At 37.2% G+C, this 23,596-nt stretch overlaps 1 protein-coding gene across 1 annotated transcript in view; it reads right to left on the bottom strand.

Annotated features, from left to right (window-relative positions):
* Positions 1-23,596, bottom strand: part of Pka-R1 (protein kinase, cAMP-dependent, regulatory subunit type 1) — a 412,780-nt gene that overhangs the window by 69,196 nt on the left and 319,988 nt on the right. Inside the window, exon 5 of the mRNA XM_067135499.2 lies at positions 1,174-1,377. Within this exon, the coding sequence (XP_066991600.1) occupies positions 1,174-1,377 (204 nt within the window). The remainder of the gene's footprint in view (positions 1-1,173; positions 1,378-23,596) is intronic.

Raw genomic sequence — 23,596 nt, 5'->3', positions numbered from 1 at the left:
CAGTCAGACTTTCTTAAATCATTAATATATTATTGGAGTAAAATACCCCACTTTCTAATCAATTTTGCTGGGCTGAGTGGCTGAGATGGTTGAGGCGCTGACTTTCTGACTCCAACTGGGCAGGTTCAATCCTGGCTCAGTCTGGGGGTATTTGAAGGTGCTCAAATATGTCAGCCTCATGTTGGTTGATTTACTGGCACGTAAAATAACTCCTGCGGGACTAAATTCCAGCACCTCGGCGTCTCCAAAAACCATTAAAGTAGTTAGTGGGACATAAAGCAAATTATTATTATTAAAATCAATTCCTCAAAATTCAACAAATTCTATCTTACAACTTCAAAGTTACATAAAGTGATCAGATTTTAAGCTAGACTTCTGGTTTTCACAAAAATGATCGCAAATTTACCTACTATCAAAATATAAAATAAGCCAAAAATGAGATTTTCCAATGTATGGTATGGTTTCCTTGAGTGTGTCACACATTACAGAGAAGAGAAAAGAGTTTGTATTATCTTTTAAGTAAATATATGGCATTCTCAAAAGAAAACATTATGAATTTATTGACAAAAATGTAGTTTTTAGAAACTTCCCAGATTTTGACGCTGGTTCAAATTTTATTCCCAGGTTTTTCCTGTTTTTTAAAGTGGGAAACAGTGTATTTTAAACTACAATTTATTTTTTCATTATTTTTGCCAGTGTTTATTATCAAAATCTGTAGGTGACTTCTCATATCAAGCCAAGTAAAATAGCTAGTGAAGTGTACAAGTCAGAGTCAGATACTATAAAGAAGCCACAGGATGCTAATGGCTAGGAAGTGGTCTATCAAAGCACTTGGCTGAAGAAGGTAAGAGAAGCAGAGACCAATCTAGGCAATGATTTAAAATCAGATGAGACTGGTAACTATTTACAAACACAGGATCTTTGAGGATATGAATAACACATAGGACTTTTAGACTGAGGAAGGAAATGCACAGAAACGTCAAATAATTATCCACTCTGTATTTACAACCTCTTACTTAAATTCAAATATCACTTGGCATTGCAGATTTAAAACAATAAAATAAATCGTAAAAATGTTTCAGAATAACCTTTGTTGAAAAAACATTAAAACAAGTACTTTCAGGGAGTGCAGCATACTGGATATATTCATGGAATAAATTAAGATAAGCATACCAAAGTAGTCTGAAGGTCCAAGGCGGCCCACTTCCATTGGTTCCTCTCCTTCAGAGCGGTACTGCAGCACCAAGGCTGTACCTTCAACAATGATGTAGAAGTCATCACCTGGCTCTCCTTGTCTCACTATAGTCTCTTTGTCCTCAAATGAAACAGGCTCCAAGGCATCTGCCACTGTCAAACGCTCCCACTTATCCAGGCTCTCTGAAAGAACAATGTTTCAAAAATGATTCTGAATAGCCCAAATCAATGCCAAGAAATCCGTAAACATTTCTGCAAAACCATATACATATAATTTATGAAGTAGACAGCTGTTTTATGGCACATTTCCTTTCCTTTTCTCCCTCTTCCCACAAGGATCTGTGATTGTGTTATGTGTTTCTTTCAATATTTCTATCTTTCTATACTTACCCTTAATGGCACTGCACACTGCACAGTGTGCTACATCTCGTGGTATGGACTAATAAAGTTTGTTAATTTTATTGACATGTCTCATCCTTGGCTTCGACGATATGAAAGTGACCGAGGTATGAGTGTTCCTAAAAATACCATTCCTTATGCACCAGCCCGTCGTGAATAGTGTGAGAATGATACTCTTGGGGTCAGTTGGTGTGTGTATTTCAGTAGGCTTGGCTGACTGATATGGAATAACAACGGAAACTACCTCACTTCCCATTTCCCCCTTAATCATCTTCAGCAGCATCTAGGCCATCTATGACAGCCAATGGCAGAGCAGTTGAGAATCCAACTGGCCTTTGAGCAGAGTACTTTAAAAAAAAAAAAATCATATCTCTCTCTCTCTCTCTCTCTCTCTCTCTCTCTCTCTCTCTCTCACCTTTAAATAGGAAGATTTTTAAAATTACAGGACCAAATATGGCAGTACATCACTTGGCGGACCATGACATTAAAGGAGATTAATTGCCTAGTACATGGTATAGAACTGACTGTGAGGCATGCAGTTGCTATGTTCCAGTCATAAAGTTAAACATTAGAATGAAATCAATAAATGAAAGCATGTGGAACTAAACGAGGTCACAGAGCTAGTTGCAAATAGAGGATCATGGAGATACTTAATTCACAGAAGCCTGCAGATAAAATGCTCAAAGGCAATAAGTTCATAAAGAAGATGTGTGTGCGTATATATGTACATGGAAGCATGTAAAAGAGAGTTAAGAACAATGGCAGGGAATGAAAATACATTTTAAAATGTAAATTAGAAAGACGAAGAGAACCTGCGTACCTTCTATTACGGAGCGAGCAGCTTGACCAATCTACTTAGAGAATACTTTCCAAATCGCTGCCTTAAATGACAGGTTATAACTGGCGTAAGAAAATGTAATCTCGAGATTTTAATCCCAATCAGGTATTGATTTTGAAGCTCAGATTAACCTCACAAAAACTTGACATAAATCTTGTCCATAACTCTTAAGACTCCCCTTATTAGCTTATTAGGCTTGTTGGTGATAATCAGAAGATTCAAGCACAGGAAAACAAGACAATCCAAATGAGCTTCATACCTCTAACGATAGATAGCACCTCACTCGAAAGCGAGAAGTCGCTGAAAATCAGTCTAGCCAACCCGGCATATCGGTGTCTAGCTCCAGGTAGCACTTACACAGAGGTCGTTGCACGCAAGCCAAAGTACCAGTTGATTTACACCCACAGGTAGTTTACCTCCCGCGTAGCTGCCAGCCAGTTTACCGGCAGTTGGACGAACCGGCCCATAGTCATTCATTTGCCTTCCACTGACACTACGATATAGTAGAGAAGAATTAAAATTACTTTTTACTAACATCACAATTTTACCAACAAATGGTAACTACGAGAGATTCTATTCATCTGAAGCAAGGTGAAATCCTCTCATGACATCTAATAAAGATTACATCATATTATTTGCTCTCACTACTTTGCTGATTTATATTCACTCAGGGTCAACTTCTCTGATCCAGGCTCATGATAATCTTCATATTTATCTTATGGTAGAGTTCATGCAGCAAGAACAGTATTGATTCTTGTTACATCCACAAGTGCAATTCTCCAATTTTACAATATTTCATTAATTACAACCATTTAAGTCTTTAGTGACATGTGATATCCACTTATTCGCATCTAGTACCAGGGTTCTCAGATACCTGAAATCAAAACAGGGGACAGACGTGTGCAATCGAGGAAATCAACGGGCTCGTATTCAAGTTATAATCTTTGTTTCAAAATGATTAATGCACGCCTTAACATTTATATACAGACTGAAACTTATAGTACCGAGCAAGTTGGCCATGTGGTTTGAGTCATATAGCCATGAGCTTGTATTCGGGAGACAATGGGTTCGAACCCCACTGTTGGCAGACCTAACAACAGGCAAACACTGGGGCTGCAGCCTGTCTTCAAGCCAAAGTCGATTTCAATCCTAGCCCTTTTATATACCATCGTCACATTAAGGCCTGCCTCTGTCAGTGCGACAAAAAACAAATAGGAAAAAAACTTAACAGAAATATACAAGTCAGACCTAGTCAAGACAACAGAACATAGTATTTCTCACAGCTGACTATTTCACACGAATATGTAGAGGACTCAGACTACCTCAGGTAGCTGTCCACTATTGCGCGTTTTATTCACCAGGATGGGCAACCTGAGAACTACAAACAATAAAATAAAAAAACAATTTTAAAAATCTACAAACTCACACCAGATAAAGAAACCAAGGAGTGAAGAAATCTATCCTCTTTGAAAGAAAGAACAAAAGTTCTTGGTTTTACTTATTAGAGGTGAAAACACTGGCGTATTTCACTCGAGGTTCAAAATACGGGACACTTGCCATCCCAGATAGGAACTGTCCAAGACACGGGACATTTAACCTTTTCAACTCCATTACCCTTAGCGTATGCTTCCTGCTCCACTCCGAATTAATGTCTGCACTACTGTATGAACAGCTGCAGGAAGTGAATACTGCAAAACTATACAACACAAAATATAATTATGTTACATGTTAAATATTTGCAGTTGGAACACAAAATTCATTAATCCTTATAGTTTTTCCACTGTGTGGTACTTTTCAAAACAGTCTTCTGGGTGGAGACTGAGTTATCTTGAAAACGTTTTGCAGTAGTAAACCGTTTCCTTCCTACCTTCTTACTTGTTCCTGTTTGAACAGGCAGCAGTCTTTATGTTGTTTTCCAGGTAGGTTGTTGATGATGTGCAGTTTACCATTCAAATGTTTTTCAACATCATAAGTAGATGGTCTTCCTCGCTTTTGAACTTTGTTGCATACTTTGCCAACCAACAAATTGATCACCTGTTTACGCAAGGATTTTGTGCGATGGAATGTCCATGCACAGTGCAGTAATGCTGTAGTCTATTGCCACTTACAATAGCCAGAAGTACAATTTCTGCCACCATTTCAAGCTTTTCACTATAAAAGCATGGCTTGATGTGTAGTGGTCCGAGTGATCAACCCCTTCCAACTTTGACGTGTAACGAAAAACCAACACAGTTTTGCTTCTTTCTGTCGATAACCAAGGTCGAATTGTTTCCAGATGTTGAAAGCATCAATACTGTCCACTAACTGTTCTAAAATATCTATTTATGTGGGTGAAGATGAAGCATTTACATTCAATTTATATCATCAGTAAACTGTCATAAATATTCAAGAATATAACGTCAATACAATTCCCACAAACTATAGTCAATAGCAAAAGGTGTTCTCTTAGAGACCACTAGACAGCTCTACAATACTGGAACACAGCATAGCATGAGCTATTGTCTCGACATCGGAGCACAAGTCTAATATGTTAATGTTGAGCCCCACTTTACATAGCAGTGCAAAAGGTTAACATGAATATGGTACAATATTTCTTTAAAACAAATGATTTTCTTATTTAACTCGTATATGATGTTGAACCTTTCATGCCTGTCTTTTGTTCAGTCTTTCTCTTTCTCTTGATAATAATAAAAATTTTCCTCAACAAGAACAAAACAACTATAAATATGAAAAAATAGAGTATCTAAATTGACAACTGTGAGCTAAATTTGAATTACATTTCTTTTTTTTACAAATCATATGTTTTCTCTCCAGCATTTAAAATATATATTTTATGCTATAACTCTATCCAGTTAAAACAGCAGCCATCTTATTGAACTTTTTCATTAAGATGAAAGGTTATACAGAATACACTATTTCTATTTCAGCCTTATTCTTATAAGAAGCTGAGTGTGCGAGAAATGCTGATCATCTAGAAACTGAAGGAGATCTTTAAGCAGACCTATGTACCGAACACGTTGCATGATTTTATGATTATCTGTTTGGTATAATATTCGTTATTTTCAGGTTAGATTGTATTTTAGTTTGTAAATTTTTCTTCCATGATATGGCTGTAATAGTAATTACTGTATATCATTATTGAGCTTTTTCACCTAGAACCAGTTATGGAGCTGATGTCAGTTGACTATGTCCATTTGTTGTTTTCTTACAGGTTCTCGAGCATTGTACATATTTGTCTTATCTGTTTGCTCTCAAGTTACAAGTTAATTTTGTTTCAGTGTGGTTTAATTGATATTTATGAAGTCTGCTACATATTTAAAAAAGAGAAACAATGCAAAAGAACAATAAGAACTGGTGCGAGTAAAGGATGAATGAAGGAAAAAACAATAATGCTAGATTTTATTGTTATATTAGGGACCTGTCCACATCCATGACAGTGGCTTTGCATTGCGATGACTAGGGTTGGGAAGTTTATGACCTAAAGAAGTACAAAATATGCAAGCAAATATGCCTTAAAAACTAGCTAAATATAACCTTTAAAGAAAATGACATGAATGTTAAGGATAGGTAGGAAGTATTAGGGTGTTACTAGCATTAAACATCTTTAGTACCAAAATGTGATCAAGGATAGTATACCAGACACATTTAATCATACAGAGAGTTACAGTACGTTAAAACTTTCAACATTCATTCAGTATCACAGCCTTGAGGTGCAGTTTTCACTCAGTTTTCCGTTTAAAACAAAAACAAAAAAAAAAGGAAAGTAGTATTAGCATGCATTACGGTATCTGTTGGCATAAGTTAGAAGACACTGCCAACAGGAAGTTTGAGTTCATTATCATATGTAACTTCTTCTCTGCCAGCATTGCACATCATGACTATGTGAATTCTCAGGTTGTCATAAAGAAATCTCCTTTGTATGTCACTCAGTATATTTTTGTTCTGGGACAAGCTCCTTCCTATGTCACATGACGTCACAGGAGCGTATTTAAACACAGTTCACTGCTGCTTAGCTGTGCATTGTTTTTGCCGGAAGTACATCCATTGCCCTCTGAAACGGCACTAATTCTGCACTTTGTTATGTATCCCTCATTTGCACTCAGTACCCTACTGAGTTTGTTCTTCACCATAACCACAGCGTATAGAAGAAACGTGAACCACCGCACAGACGGCACTGGCAACACTACCGCTGCACTGTACAGCAAACAGAGGCATTTACAGTAGAACTATTGCTTCTATCTACGTAATCAACTGATATACGCAACTCACATTTAACCTTTTCACTACCGAGTTTCGAGTTTTGATGACCAGGCAAACCCTCTGGGCCAGGTTTGTTTTTCTTTTTTTTTTCTTTTTTTTTTTAAAGGAATGAGCACTTTACAAAGGAAAAAAAATTAAATGTATCCTCCTATTCAATACATAACATAATTCTATCATTAGATGGAGTAATAAAATTCAAACATGTTTTGACTCGTTTGAGCCATCGTCAGTGAAATAAGCGGGGGTTAAAGTAATTTACATAATACAAGCTAAAAATGTGGTGGAAACATAATGAAGAACAAATGAAAAACAAGAGAGACATGATGGAAATAAAAACATGCAATATGCAATATTTCCATCATTAGATGGAGCAATAAATAACTTGTTGGGACAAATTCAGTGATAAAAAGAGTCAATATAAAACATAATTGAATCTAAAAAGTGTGTTAAACCTAAGAAGAAAAGAAATGAAAACAAATGATACAGAGGGAAACGAACAATAAGTGCTTATGGTGAGGTTGCGGACCTCTCAACCGCACCATATCATTTTATGGTACATTTACTTTTTCTGATGTCTTCACGTTCCTAGCGATCTCTTGTATTTTATCTATGAACTATTACTCTTTCCCATCATGTGTAGTTACTATGTAATCTTTCCCTATTCCGGCAGATGGCATCTCATACGATAGCATAGGTCAAAGCATTTCTTTTCTGCCCAGTCTTGTTGGATTATCTTTCTGGTTGGTGGTTGGGAGATTTTTGACCCGAGAAGATGGAAGGACTGGATTTCCAAGTTGCCTTTGTAGCATATAAACGATATTTTAAGAAATTCAAGACGTCTTTGTACACATCTCGACCTGTAGAGAATGTTAATTGCTTATATAATCGAGGTACTTATTTTTCTTTAATCTTTTTTAGTTGGGTTAGAAAGGTTTCCCTCATTACGTGTTTTTTTTAATTTATTCGTGTGTTAACCTTGATTTTCTTTTACTGATCCAATATGTTTATTTTGAGAACTGAAGGTAACACGGATTCATGTGTGTGTATGTGATTGTTTGCTGTGTGCCGGCAGAGACATTTTTCTCAGGTCACTTCATTAACATTCCGCTTGAGCTCATGTTGTATTATTTTATCGCGTGTTCTGTATAATTATTACATAAAATAAATTTCATCGTAAAGTCCGTATTGTCGTACGTATACTTTAAGGTTAAGTTTCAATATTCCACCTTTACAATACCATGTCAATTTGATTGACATTGTTCGACAACCGATTTATTTTATTGTGTTTATTCTGTCCTTGTCCTTTTTAAAGCTTTTTCTTGAATATCTTACGGCTGATGATGTCTACAAGTTAGACGAAACATGTCCCGTATTATTTAATAATGTTGTTTAAATAAATAAACAATAATATTTATGGTATTGTAAAGGTGGAATATTGAAACTTAACCTTAAAGTGTTCTGTATAATTCATGTCCATTTCATAGACCTGGTATGAATTCAAGCTAACTACGCGATTTGCCTGCTTCTGTGTGTTTCGGTGTTGGAGACACTTCGTCTCTTTGATGGACCACTTTCTGGTTCATATTGTCTGAGCTCGAGAGCGGTTGTTTATTTTATTATGTGCTGTGCGTTGACGCTCTTATAGATCCCTTTATTTGCGATGACCTGACCCCTTGGTCTCTGTGTGAGCGTGGGTGGTTCTGACGCTTTATTTTTGATACCTTTTGTGCCTAATTTACTTATTTATTGCTCGTTTCACATTGCCGTCATTGGCTTTCCTTACCTATTTTCTAGTTTAATATGTTTTATTCCTTGAGGGTTGCCTTTCCATATTTTTGTTGTTTTGCGTGAAACCATGGTAACCGCCCCTTTTCCCTTTTTTTCTCTCTGGTTGAATTTTAAGAACTCGGTGCACCCTTCCCTCTTCTCGCATTTTTATGCTCCTTTTACTTTATGTGATTGTATTCTCTGGGGACGTGATTTTATTGTTGGGAGTCTTTGTGTCTTAACTGAGGAACTGAATGAGAGTATGTTATGACGAGATGCTATTACTCTCTAAACTTATGACTGTCTTGACCTGACGTGCTACAAAGAAATGTTTTGTACCCACCTAAATTCATATTCTTCAACCAATTAATATAGATGCAAAATCCTTATACTACCAAACTTTTCGTCACGTCCTTTACTGAGGTAAGCGTGTGTGAAGATACTATTATCATTGTGTCTGGTGTATTTTCATCTCGGGCCACATATTATTGATATTACCTATTTGATTTTTGGCCCCCTTGTTTTACTTATACTATTTTCTTTTGATTTTTACTCCATAATAAATTTATGTTCTTACCCTTATTACTGTCATGTTTTTGTTTCTTTGCGTCTCTTATATGTTTTTTATCTGTAAGAGGCCCGAGTCCAGTTCCTGGCAGTTTTCTTTTCGCTAGTTTTGACCAAATCCACTGCACTGGGTCTTCGTCGCGCTCTTAGTGTCAGTTCACCTCTTAGTCCTTTTTCTTTTTAGTTTGATAACAATTCAAAAAGAGAACGAAATCACTGTGTTGAAAATTCAGACTGACAGTCTGTCTCTGTAAAGTCACCATCACCATGAAAGGCTAGGAGGGGAGCGAAAAAGCTTGAGAAAACCAAGTTGGAGAGGAGACAATGTGCCAGGTGAAATGTATGTGACAAGTGATGGAAAAACGCAGATGAATTAAAAATTTAGAATAGCAGTATTTCTTCTCAATTTAGTGGTCCCGTTCTCGATGATTATTTCCAACGTTGGCTAGGTGTGTTTGCCTTACTTTAAATGGTTAGGAGGGCAGCGAAAAAACAGAAGCTGTGTTAGAGAAGATAACAGGTGCATGGTAAACTGTATGTGATCATAGTGGAAACCATCAATGAAGTTCCAATCTGTAATGGAAAAAATGAGATTGTGTGAAAAACTTGGGCTGATAAGTAAAAAGTGTAAAATGGGTATGAAGAAACTTTAAACTTATGGTACTTAAAAAGGTGGTTATCCTCTCAAAGCAGCCCGGCCTTCTCAAAGTTAATGGTCCCGTTCGTACAATCGTGTCTATTGTTGTCTCATCTGTGTTTGCATGGATGGGAGGAGTGGAGGGGGAAGGGGGTGCAAGGCTAGTGGGGAGAGGGGGGGAGGGAGGAGTGGTGGTGAGTTGGACAGATGGAGACAGGGTTTGTTTTTATTATAGAAGTTCTGACAAATACATGGAATGAATGTTTCAATTAGAACGTTCTTTTTGTTTTGTTGATTTCATTTAATTATGAGAGGGGTTCATAAACTGATCTAAATCGATGTAGATGCTCTCGAGAACATTGAGTAAGGTGCCTTTTTTATCATAATGCAAGATCTTAAAATCTTTATTTATTGATGTGTATTCATGGCTGGATGCTTTATGATGATCACTCATAGCTGAAAAACGATTATATTTGAGAGCGTTGCGATGTTCGGCGTATCTTATGACAAAAATGCGGCCTGTTTGACCTCCATAGCTGGAATTACAGGATTGGCATTCTAATTTGTAAACTCCGGAGTTTAAATATCTATTACTAATGTTATTATTGTTATCGTTGACAGTGTGTGGACTGAAAATGAGTTTGGAGTTGGTGTGGGAGGTTCTAAACGCTATTTTGTTGTTCTATTTTTTTAAAGATATTAGAAATTTGGTAAATGCTACTATTATTATTGCTACTATTAAAGTGGAAAACTTCTCTTTAGGAGCGGAATCTTTTTCTAGGGTAGTCTTGGGTCTGCTCTTATATCTATTGATGATTCTGCTGATGAAGGTTCTACTGAAACCGTGGTGTTCTGTAATATTGTAAATAGTATTAATTTATTTTTTGTAATTCTTGCGAGATGAAGGAACTCTGAGTACCATGCTATTGTAAGCTGCTTTCTTATGTATGTCTGGGTGCACAGAAGTTTGTTGGATGGTAGTGATAGTGTGGTTGGATTTCCGGTATATATTAAACGATAAAGTGTTGTTGCTGTTGCGCATAATGGTTAGGTTCAGGTAATTAAGGGCATTATTGTTTTCTGACTCGATGGTGAATTTTAAATGTGGGTCAATGGAGTTAAGAAATTCAAGTACTATGTTGCTGTTAGCAACTGGGAGTCTAAAATAACAAACGTGTCATCTACATAGCGTGTCCAGTGTTGAATGCCGTTAATCTTACCAATGATGTGAGACTCACCTTGAAGCACCCAAATTGCTCCCTAGTGCACAGTGGAATCTATTCTCAGACCAAATTAACCCATTAGCGCCCAGAAAAAAAATTTTCCTACTTTAATGATATTTTCATTAATTTGTGATGGTTAGGGTATATGAAATGGGAAAATAACACAATATTTTCAAACAAGAATTTATTTTACGCAATATTAGCTGATACCATATGGTATCACTGGGCGGTTACACTGCTATCATTGTACAGGGTACAATAAATTGTTAATATTGTTCCAACCTGTTGACACAGCTCACTGAGTATGGTATGTAGCAAAACATGTTATGCATAAGCCTACATTACACTTCAGACACATTGTTCTGCCGAATGACTTGCACCCTTCATTGGCACATCTTCTCCTATTGCAGTTTGAAACGAAGTGATTGAGTCCATCAAATCTCAAAGCTGGCACTGTATTTCGGGCAACACTTACTCTCCCAGGAATCTTTTGTGGGACACCATAGCGTTTTAGATACACTTTAACAACTTCTCTACGGAAGTCAAGTTGTGATGTGCCCTTGTGATTCTTGCGGTAAAGGAACCATGCGTTCACAATGGCGATATCCAACAGCCAAGTGAAAATAGGCCAGTACCATTTTTTTGCACGAATACTGACACGGTATTGACCAACACCCTGGTCCATTATGTCTGTTCCTCCCATACCAGGGTTATATTTTGCGATACAGGCTGGACGAGGAACCATAACATTTTTCTTGTCTTTCTGGGAATATCTCTTCACATTTCCTACTGGAGCCACTCCAGTACTGTTAGAGACAATGGTGACAACAGCATTATCCTTCCATCGTACAAAAGCAATACCATTGTTGCGTTCAATAGTGTGATGAAACTTCCCGCGGGGCTCTTTAGAGAAAGCTTTCTTGTGTGGCAAGGGGCATGACTTGGGTATGCGATTTTCTCTTATTGTACCAATTGCGCCATATCCTAAATGCCTGAGATAACTGAATAGATTTATTCCTGTGAATAAATTGTCCATATGAATGTTGTACGGAATAAGTTTATTAGGCAGTTCATCCAGCATAAGCACTAACGGAGATGCAGCTTTGCCAAATAGTCTGTCATAGTCACTGTCACCACGCGGGTTTTTGCCCTGATACAGGTCAAAGTCTATCAAATATCCATCACTTGTGTTTAGGCACCACATTTTGTAGCCAAACCTTATCAGTTTACCGCGTATAAATTGTTTACAACCATGGTGTCCATAGTACCTAATCATTGATTCATCATACGACAATGGCACAGTTGGAACAAAATTAGTTAGGCATTTTTTCTTTATTCTGTCCATCAGTGGTCGCATCTTCCACATCTTGTCTTCAACATTTGGTTTTGTGTTGTCCGCACAGTGGAGAAATTTCTGTATCTGAAGAAAGCGATTTCTCCTCATTGAATTGCTGACAAGGACATTGTTAACATCTTCACTAGTTTCCCAGTACATCCTCTTTGAAGGCAAAGGATTGTACCCACTTAGAAACAAAATAGCAAAGAAGCATCGCAGTTCGGGCACTGTTATTTCAGGGTTGGTTTCATTTTGGTACTGTGCATAACGCTTACACTCTTCAGCAAGGTATTCTAGTGTTTCATCATCAAAAAACAATTCAAATAAATCAACACAGGACATATTTGAATAGGTTGTGTAGTCAGGAGGAGGGCAGGGAACATCAACACGTTCTAAGTCACCGTCAATCCATTCATAAATAGGTGGGTTGGCTAATCTTTCTAGAATCCACTCAGGAGCTTGTTTTTCAGGTTGTTGTTGTTGTGGTGGTGGTTGCCGCTGCTGCTGCTGCTGCTGCTGCTGCTGTTGTTGTTGATTTTTCTCCGTAGGCAGCATGGATGGTGAGAAAGTACTAGAGGAAATATCAAGGGGTTCATAATCTGCTCCAATACGTTCGTTGTTTGCTAAGCGTATTTCAGCTGCAGCACGCAGCTGACGTCCAGTTAGGTTATGAACCATTCCTCCCTCATCTTCATTGGCTGAATCTTCATCTGTGTCAACATTACCATCCGGTGGTTCAATGAAAATATCCTCAGTCTGATGTCCTAACTCATCGTCTGCTTCCAATATATCCATCACTTCTGATAAGGTCAGTCCACCCCTGGAATAATAAAAGATAAACAAATATGTAATCAACTACATTTAGCACATAAGTAATCTTCGAATGTACGATATAATATTTTAAAAATTACTGTATCAACGGCTTGATATCATAAACGCCCAGTGATACTATATGGTATCACGCACTTAGAGGCATTGCTGTGTTGTCACAAATAACATTGTTGAAATTCAAATGTTACAGAAGGTTTCTTTGATTCATCGTCAATGTTATAATATACTGATTAGAAAGGAATAATAGATAATAAGAACAATATTATACTTACACATATCGAACGTCCATGATTTTCACTCCAGAGAATCACACCTGAATTCATGCAAGCGCTCCCGCCAACAAACCACTCGTAAGTGTCGGAAGCTTCTTCAGGCGCATGCGTCACTTCAAGCCAAAGAACGTATAAAACTCCAACTAAACCCCTCTTGCAACTCAAGCCAGTACCAGCTCAGTTAAACTTCTACTGTCTCCTGATACCATATGGTATCAGTGGGCGCTAATGGGTTAATAATAGACTTTTCGACCTACTTTTGCAGAAGCAACTTCCCTTAGAGAAAAAATTAAACACCTTAAAAAAGAACACAGCTCCATGGAAAAATAAGTTTAAAGAGACTAGTTTGTCAAAAACATAATTGAGAAACCACACACACCTGTTTAAAGTACCTTTAAATGAGGAAGTAACCGCTATTCTATCGAAAGGCCCAAAACACAACTGGCCAAACATGAACAAAATAAATATAGCCACTAATTTAGTTACTGAGTCTGAAGCTGCCATCAACAAAATGCCGCCAGAACAACACGACAAACTCAGATTCGAAGTAAAAAAAAAATTAGACAAAATTTTTACCTCTGACAACATAAACAAAAGATTCACCTCCATTAATCCTAATGACAATAAGTTGATTTCTAAACATAAACAAATCACCGAACTTAAAAAGAAAATCAGTAATAATGACCTAATAATCACTAAAGCTGATAAAGGTAATACCACAGTTATAATAAACAAAACTGACTGTCTCAAGAAACAAGGAATTTTTTAACAACAGCACCTTTTCAATAATTAAGAAAGGCCCAACCCAAAGAAATCAGCGACAATTAAAACTAACCCTAAAGAATACCTCCTTTCTTTTTACGGACCACAAAAATCTAACTACAGCTAAAGCCCTCCTAAAGATCCATACGGCCAACATTCCCATCCACCCTATTATTAACTATAGGCCTAGTCCTCTGTATATCGCCGATGACCTTCGATGTTAGGCCCCTTTAAACAACAACAACAAGTCCTCTGTACAAAGCTTCTCAATTTGACCAAAGTTTCCTAGCTAAAAACTATCACTTTCTTGCCAATAAGTCCACTAAAAACACCACTGACTAAGTGAAAAACTAAGGATCTATGACTAACAACCTAACCACTCCCTTCACTCTTTTGACATAGTCAACACGTATCCAAGCATACAAACAGCAAAGCTTTTCTCCATTAACTGAAAGTAACTTAAAGAAATATAGTCCTCTTAGCAAACTTGAAATACAAGATTTCATCTCCATTCTGAAATTAGTCGTCAATAACAACATTTTCACTTTTGACAAATCTATTCATCAACAAGATGGATTAGCAATGGGATCACCTACCTCTGGAATCTTAGCGGAGATTTATTTACATTATCTGGAACACTCAAAAATAAACAACAACTACTACTTTCCTAACATTCTTCTAACGGCCAGATACGTTTTTTTAAATCTCACTATTCATAGATACCCCTCAACTTTGACTTACAGAATTACAGACAAAATTTTCAGAAAACCTACACAAACTGCAACTACCATTCGTCAAGACTCCACACATTCCCAAGCACCTAAACGTACTGCCTATAATAGTTTAATCCACCGTGCCTTCACAACACCTATTTCAAACAACGAACTTAACACTATTCGGGCAATCAACATTTAACAGTTATAATAAGTCCTTTATAGAACAGATAACCAATTAATTCAGACACCGACCTAAGACCACTCTTACTAAAGAAAAATCTAAAGCCGCCACTTCTTCCACCTTTAAACAACAATGTCTACAAAATTACTAATCTCTTCAGAAAGCATAACGTAAAAATTTCTTTCATAACAAATAACAGAAATTCCAAAATTCTGCACAATTCCCCAACAGTTAATGTATCCAACACTTTTTCAAAGTCCGGAATCTAAAGATTCAAGTGCAACGAATGCAGTTCCTCATACGTGGGACAGACAGGGCACAGTTTCACGATTAGGTATTCAGAGCATGTCAACGCTATAAAAGGTTTTCAGCAATAAGTCAACACATTTCTGACTCCAACCACAAGTTTACTGACATTGAACACGATTTAGAGATCATTCAAATGGCTAATAAAGGGCCTTTCATGAATATAATTGAAAATTGTTTCATCCATTTTGATCAATACTTTTATCCTAACTTCAACTTAAATGAAATTTCTGAGAAGCCTAACATTCTTTTCGATGTCCCAATTAACTGGTTTAAAAACATTAGAATTCCAAACACAAGCACGATCTTTCAAGCTATGCGCAATACGCATCCCCGTCAATTACCCCTCATCCTTCCACTCCACATTAGCCCTACTCCCCTGCTTTGGCTCCTCCTCTTCCCCCTCCCTCCCCCTCATTCACCCTTCCCCTCCGCTACTCGGCCTCTATTATTGCACTCTTCAGTAGCCCAGCTCCACTTCTTTCAAAAACTGCGCCAATACGCTACTCAAGGTGAGTTCACCTTTTTTCACTTGACTTCCATTTCGTCTACGTAAATTTTATTACGCCTAATTTGGCTTTCTATCTTTGCATCAGGTCTCCATGATTCCACATCAAACTGGGAATCATAACATTAGTTCAAATTAAGATCTTCACATGACCACATTGTTTGCTACAGAACCACCTGAGTTAAGCCTATAGAAAACCACAGATTGAGAGAACAAGATTTATTCTTCCCACGGATAACATGTTTTGCAGTTTCTTTTTAACAAGACTAAAGATTTTTTTTTTTTTTTTTTTTTTTTTGCTAGGGGCTTTACGTCGCACCGACACAGATAGGTCTTATGGCGACGATGGGATAGGAAAGGCCTAGGAGTTGGAAGGAAGCGGCCATGGCCTTAATTAAGGTACAGCCCCAGCATTTGCCTGGTGTGCAAATGGGAAACCACGGAAAACCATCTTCAAGGCTGCCGATAATGGGATTCGAACCTACTATCTCCTGGATGCAAGCTCACAGCCGCACGCCTCTACGCGCACGGCCAACTCGCCCGGTAGACTAAAGATACACCTTATGATTGATATGCCTCACATGGTGTGGGATTATTTACGGATTAGTTCCAGGGGTACATACACTGTACCTAAACAAAATTTTAGATTTATAGCCATACTGAACTGAGCTGTTAATATACATACACTGTACCTAAACAAAATTTTAGATTTATAGCCATACTGAACTGAGCTGTTAATATATATATATATATATGAATATTTTTCACAAAATGTATTCTTGTTTGTGTATTTTGCTGAAGTTATTTTAGTGTTACATGTCAATAGATGATGTAAATTGCTGCCGGATGTCTTTTCTTGTCTTTGTGAACAGTATTGTCTTCTTCATAATCATCTAGGGATCCTTCCAGTGGGCAGGAGAGATTAGAGTGGACGATATGCCTCCAATGAACTCTATCATTATAGACTTCCTCCTCTTCAATATCTTGCAACATCGTTCCTCCTAGCCACTTTCCTCAGGGATGTCAACGGGTTTCTTTCCAGGTACTGTATCTTCCTTTCCAGGTACTGTCTGGAAATGCATGTCTTTGGCACCTTTGTACATGACCAAACCATTTCAGCCCTGCAATGCACAGTCTTTCTTCCATTGTTAAGGTCACCTGCATATCAAACCTAATACTGTCATTTCTGATTCTGTCTCTTCTAGTCTTCTGCATAGCAGATCACAAACATTTCATTTCACGTCCCTATAATTTGCTGATATATCTCTTCAATAAGACTATTCTCTAAGCCCTATGTCATGACTGAAAGAAGGTATGCTTTGAACATGGTCTGTTTAGCTCTTATGGGAACTGTATTATCCCAGACTAGATACCACACTTGGTAGAAGAAAGTAGAGTACTTGGACACTCTTTTTGGGACTTCTTGCTTAGCACTCCCAAGATTTGAGATGATGCTTCCAAGATAACCAGAACTTCCCACATATTCAATCATTTCTCCAACAAGATTTAGTTTACACTGGGCAGATGTTTTGGTCATATTCACTGACACTGTTTTCTGCTTTCTAACAGTTAATTTAAGCTCATTACACTTGTTACTCCAACAATCCAACTTCCTCTACACCTCTTGTTCTGTATCTCCCCAAATAGCAACATCATCTGCAAATACTATTTTTAGAATCTACAGCTTTGATTTCCTTAATAATCACATCCATGAGAGCAATGAAAAGACGTGGAGAGAGTGCACTGCCTTGCTGAATGCAACTCTTAGTTCGAAACCATTCTGATCCAATTTGAACACAGCTTTCACAGTCTTCATATAAGAATTGGATTTTATGGATTAAAGAATTTGTAGCCTATGGTTTATGTAAACATTCCCATATTTTACTTCTTGGCATGCTGTCATAAGGACTTTTCTAAATCCAAGAAAACAACAATCAGATCCTTTTCCCTTCCCCAGTATTTTTCCATAAGTTGGCTTATAGCAAAAACAAGGTCTACTGTTCTTCTTTTACATCTGAAACCAAGCTGTTCTTCCTCAAATCAGTGCTCTATCTGTGTTCTTAATCTTTTCTCTATGACCTTTTCTATTATTTTTATATAGTGTGAAAATAGGGTAATTCCTCAGAAAATCATACACTTTTTCCTACCCCCTTTCTTTAAGAATGGTATGACCTTTCCCTTCTTCCAGTCTTCTGGTATCTTAATTTTCTTTGCAGATTAATTCTAGTGTTCGATGCAACCACTGTACGCCCTGCCCTGTATGCCTGCTGCTTTGATCATATCTGCTGACAGTCCGTCTATTCCTGGTGACCGCTGTTTTCATGAGTTTCAAGGCATTTCTTGTTTCTGCCCATGTAATGGGGCTTCCATCTTCTTCTATTTCTTTTGTTTCACTAGATTCACTGATTTCATTCTATTCTACCTGCCCATGTTATAGTTTGTCAAAATAGTTCATCTCTTCTCTTATTTCTTCTACATTCCAGAAAATAGTTCCATCCTGCATTTCAATTGCCTTAATAACGTCTCTGGCTGATCATCTACTCGTCAATATTCCATACAACATTTTGCAGATTATCTATACAGTCCTCCGAGTTTTAGTGTGAATGTCTCCCAGGTTTTAATCACCTCTTCCTTCACAATTATTTTTTCTAATAATTTCTTATATCTGTATTTTTGTTCAAGGTCAGCTATTTTTTTTTTGGGGGAAGGGGGTGTAATTTGTGGTATGATACCTTGCATTTATTTTTCAACATCCTTATTTTTCTTTGCTACAATTCAATCTCTAATAGCCATTTTTACTTTCTCACTCCACCAACTAGTTTCTTCCACGTTTACATTTCCTCTAGTTCTAACACAAACTTCTACTGCACAGTCTGCTAATGTTGTTTTGAACAAGTTCCATTGCTCGGTAGCTTTTATATTAACACATTTTGGAAAGCCTTTTTATTTACCTCAACTTTTAATTTCCACTCCTTTTTTCTGGATGGTTTTCTTGTTCTTGCTGTATGCACAACCTTATAGTTCAAGTCAGCCACTAGGAGTCTGTTAGGAAGTCAAGGGAAAATCATATTCTTTTCCTGCGCTCATTTTACCCTAAATCTGAAAAATAAGTGTGAATGATGAGTCCCTGTTTAAAATAATTTGATGCTGCACATAAATGCATATTTTGGCCATATTTTGCTCATTTTTGTGATATAAGGTCATATTTGGTTATAATTTCAGCATTTTTTGTGTAAACTGAGATTGCACGTTATAAATTTCATATTAGAGCTCGTATTGTCAAAGTATCAACTTGTGAAAATTCCACCAATACTGTAATTGTCTTTATTACAAAGACTGCATTAAATTACACTCGTGAAACATGTTTCGTCCTCTTATAGGACATCTTCAGTCACAAATACAAATACATAACATTAAAAATAAGGCGAGGACACATTAAAATAAGTAAATGCAAAGTCTTTGTATACTGTGACGCGGCGTGATAGCGTCTTGTCAACCTTCAATGTTAAAATGGTGCGGTGTGAACATGATATGAAGCATGAAGTCCAATTAAAATCATTAAAACTGTTGTTCAAAACAACGAATTGTCAATTACAAAACTCCGTAAGTGGCTATGCAAATAAAATTATGTGCATATTGTACATAAAACAGTGTTCTGGTGATGCCACATTGTAATAGATTTCTTGATTAGGAGGTGGAGTCATACCGATGCAAGTTGAACCTGATTGTGTGTTGACAATATTAAAGGAATAATAAGCTGGTTGAGATACGTAGATGATACGTTTACAATAAATGACCATAGCATTACAAATTGTATTAGAACAATTAAACAATATGGATTCACAGATTAAATTTTCTTTCGAAAGTGAAAATAATAAAGCATTAAACTTTCTTGACATTACAATTATTAATGACTCTAATAAACTTAGGTTTAAAATATTTAGGAAACCTACTCAAACGGCAAACGTAATTAAACAAAATTCCGTACACCCGGCAGCACATAAGAGGGCCTCCTTTTACAGTATGATTTATAGAGCTTATAATATACCCATGTCAGAAGCAGATCGTAAAAATGAATTGGATACTATTTATTTTATAGCAAAAAGAAACGGGTTCAACAGGCAATTTGTAGATAAAATTATTAGCAAAATTGAGAAGAAATCATTTTCCACATTAACCAAGGATACCAAAAAGAAAGAAGATAATTACGCCCTTTTTACTTACAGTCACAGTAAAATATATGAAATCACGAATGTTTTCAAGAAACTTAATATGAAAGTTTCTTTTAAAACAACCAATAACAACACTCATCTTTTCTTCAATCAGCACACTATCAATAACGGCAATAGCAAATTTCAGAAATCAGGTGTTTACAAATTAAAGTGCCAGCAGTGTCCCGCCAGTTATATTGGACAGACAGGCCGCAATTTTAACATAAGGTATAATGAACATGTTAATGCGTCAAAGTACGACAGATTCTCAGCATTCGGTTCTCATATGGACGATACCAATCATACATTCACGGGCATACAACAAGACCTTCAAATTCTCCTTTTATGTAAGAAAGGAAATCTATTGAATATTTTAGAAAACATCTTTATAAATATTGATCAAAAATGCAACCCAATTTATAATCTTAATGAGATATCGGAGAATATCAATATACTTTTCGAGGAATTAATCAATAAATTCTTTTCAAACTCCGCCAGTGCCGGTCCCAAGCCCGGGGCTTCATCTCGCAAGTAATGAGGAAGAAGGAGGGGGAGGAGTAACACCTCGTAAAAAAACCAGGGTTCATCTGGCTCCGGATGATAGCACCCTGTAAGGGCCCCTGTCTGGTTTACAGACGAAGAAGGTGACCAACAGCTTTCACAGAAATAGAATACATAACCTCTGCGGTGGTGAAGGTGAAGAATAACCTGTCGCCGACAGTTGAGCTACAATCCAAACACATCTGCTGGAAAGGAGCAACCCTAGGCTTACAACTTTAGTGGTATCTTGAGCTGACCCCGGTCGGCTCCCCCAACAACTCCCATTAACTCGCATGATGGAAACATTTCTTACGGAAACTACTCCAGGTGGCAGCCTCGAGGAAATCCACCACTGCTACAAGCAGTGCACTTGGGCCATCGGATTCTGGAGAGCCCAAACCACCATGCATAGATGAGTCGGAGCATCTAGGAAACCCATTGCCATCACACGCATCCAAACTGAATACACTAAAATTAAGACCTAAACGGAAACACTTTTTTGGCACGCTGAACATAAATTCACTCCTAAAAATAGGAAAACTTAAACAACTTACAGACGTAATGGACCAGCAAAATATTCTGATCATGGCACTTCAAGAAACAAGATTCACGGATGACATCGCGATGGAATCAAGCAACTATCGAATCCTGAAAGGCAAGGTTGGTATAAGGATCCTGAAGAATATGCCACACTTAGGAACAGCATTTGTAATCAATAAAAAGATTCTAAATTCGGTTATAGACTTCCAGTCTCCAAATGGAAGGCTCTCACTACTAACCATTAAGTGTGCAAAGAAAATATACACCCTCATTAATGCTCATGCACCAATTAATGATGACAATCGAACTAACCCACAAAAGGTAGACGACTTTTGGGAAGAATTAGAATTGGTGACATCAAAAATTCCTGATAATCATGTGAAAATACTACTTGGGGATTTCAACGCACAAGTAGGATGAGAAAAAGTCTACAAGAGAATAGTGGGGGATTTCCCAACTCATAGAAGAACCAACAGAAATGGGCAAAGACTTATAGAGTTCTGTAAGAACTTTAATTTGAAACTGATGTCCACTCATTTCAAGAAGCTTCCTAGGAAACAAACGACATGGGCATCACCAAACAAACTATTAGGAGAATATCAAATTGATCACGTTGCAATCTCCCATAGAAGTCAAAAAGAAATCATGAATGTTAAAGTTAAGAAAGGAGCCAACATAGAAACAGATCACTATTTAACAATCATAAAGATAAAGTTTATTCCCAGCAGCAAGAAGAAACGCACAAACAACAGAGTACTAAGATTCGACACTCAAAAGCTAAAACAGAACAGCAACAAGTACCAAGAACTGACGAACATTGAAACAACTGAATGGAAGCAAATGCAGCAGACCATGATAGGAGCAGCCAAAGAAACAGCATTACTCAAGAAATCACGAAAACATCCATGGTGGAATGAAAGATGTGAACAGGCAATATCACTCAGACTACAAAGATGGAAGAAGTGGTACTCATCAAAGAAAGAGGAAGATTACAACAGCTTCAAAGAACAAAGAAAATCAACTGCAAAAATCATAAGAGGAGAAAAAAGAAAATTCGAGAAAGAACAACTGGCTGGAATAGAACAAAACTTCCAAAAGAATAACACAAGGGACTTTTACAAGACATTTAAGAGGAGCCTTTCTAAATACCAACCACTGAGCTTGTGTTTCAAGAAAGAGGATGGCACCATCGCAACAAACAATGAAGAAAATTGCCAACTGTAGCAGAATACTTTAAACAGCTACTTAACTGCCCAGTTCCAGAGGAGAAGCTCGCCACAGAACATACGCAACAGAACCCAGACTCCACACCGCCAGATGAAACAGAAATCACAAATCTAATCAAGAAGCTTAAGAATAACAAAGCAGCTGGTGAAAACTCAATAACGAGTGAACTATGGAAACATGTGAGCCCCCAAATGATCAAGAACCTATGCCAGTTAATGCAAGAAATCTGGATCACTTGTAAGATTCCTGATGATTGGAAATTAGCCTTAATACACCCACTACACAAGAAAGGGGACAGAACAGATGTCAGCAATTACAGAGGCATCTCTCTCCTTCAAGAGACATACAAGATACTATCTATGGCATTACTATCAAGATTAGAACAACAAGTTGAACACAAAATCGGCGAATACCAGGGAGGCTTTCGGAAGGGACGATCATGTGTGGAACAAATTTGGAACCTCAAGACAATACTGAAGGACAGAGTTGCCAGGGGCAAGAAGTATGTAGCAGTTTTTGTTGACTTTCGAAAAGCATATGATTCAGTTGATAGGAGCACATTGTTTAACATCCTTAGAGAAATGGGTACAGATAACAAGACATTACAGCTAAAAGGAGACCTTAACAAACACATACTCAAAGGTTAAGTTTATGGGAGAGATATCTGAACCCTTTGAAATCAAGACAGGCGTTAGACAAGGAGATTGCCTATCCCCACTGCTGTTCAATTGTGTCCTGGATAAAGTCATCAAAGAGTGGGAAAAAGAACTCGCAGAAAAGGGCATTAAAGACCAAATAAGGATAGGATACAAGAAAGAGAACATCACTATCAACTGCTTAGCATTTGCTGACGATCTTGTACTGCTATCAGAAAATATTGAATCGGCGATAATACAAGTTAACACTTTAATAGAGGTAGCAATGAAAACTGGCCTGCAGATATCATTTGAAAAGACACATTTCATGACCAACATTAAAGAAGCCCCAAGATACATAGTAACAACAAACAATGATAAGATAGATAAAGTTGTTAAATTCAAATACCTTGGTAAGATTATACAACCTAATGGGCTTGATAAAGAAGCAAACCGCAAGAGAGCCAGAAAAATGGAGCTTGCATTCCACCTTACAAAAAACACATACAACAAGAAAGCGATCTCTATTAGGACAAAACTACACCACTATCAGGCAGTAATTCAACCAGAATGCTTGTATGCTTCAGAATGCCTGGGATTAACAACCAGGAAAGACATTGAAGAAATTGAGAAGAAGGAAAGAAAG

This window comes from Anabrus simplex, chromosome 1 (genome assembly GCF_040414725.1).
Source record: "Anabrus simplex isolate iqAnaSimp1 chromosome 1, ASM4041472v1, whole genome shotgun sequence".
In the NCBI taxonomy this organism is placed as follows: domain Eukaryota; kingdom Metazoa; phylum Arthropoda; class Insecta; order Orthoptera; family Tettigoniidae; genus Anabrus; species Anabrus simplex.
Note: the sequence above shows the minus strand (reverse complement) of the source record. Positions and strands in the feature narration are given on the sequence as shown.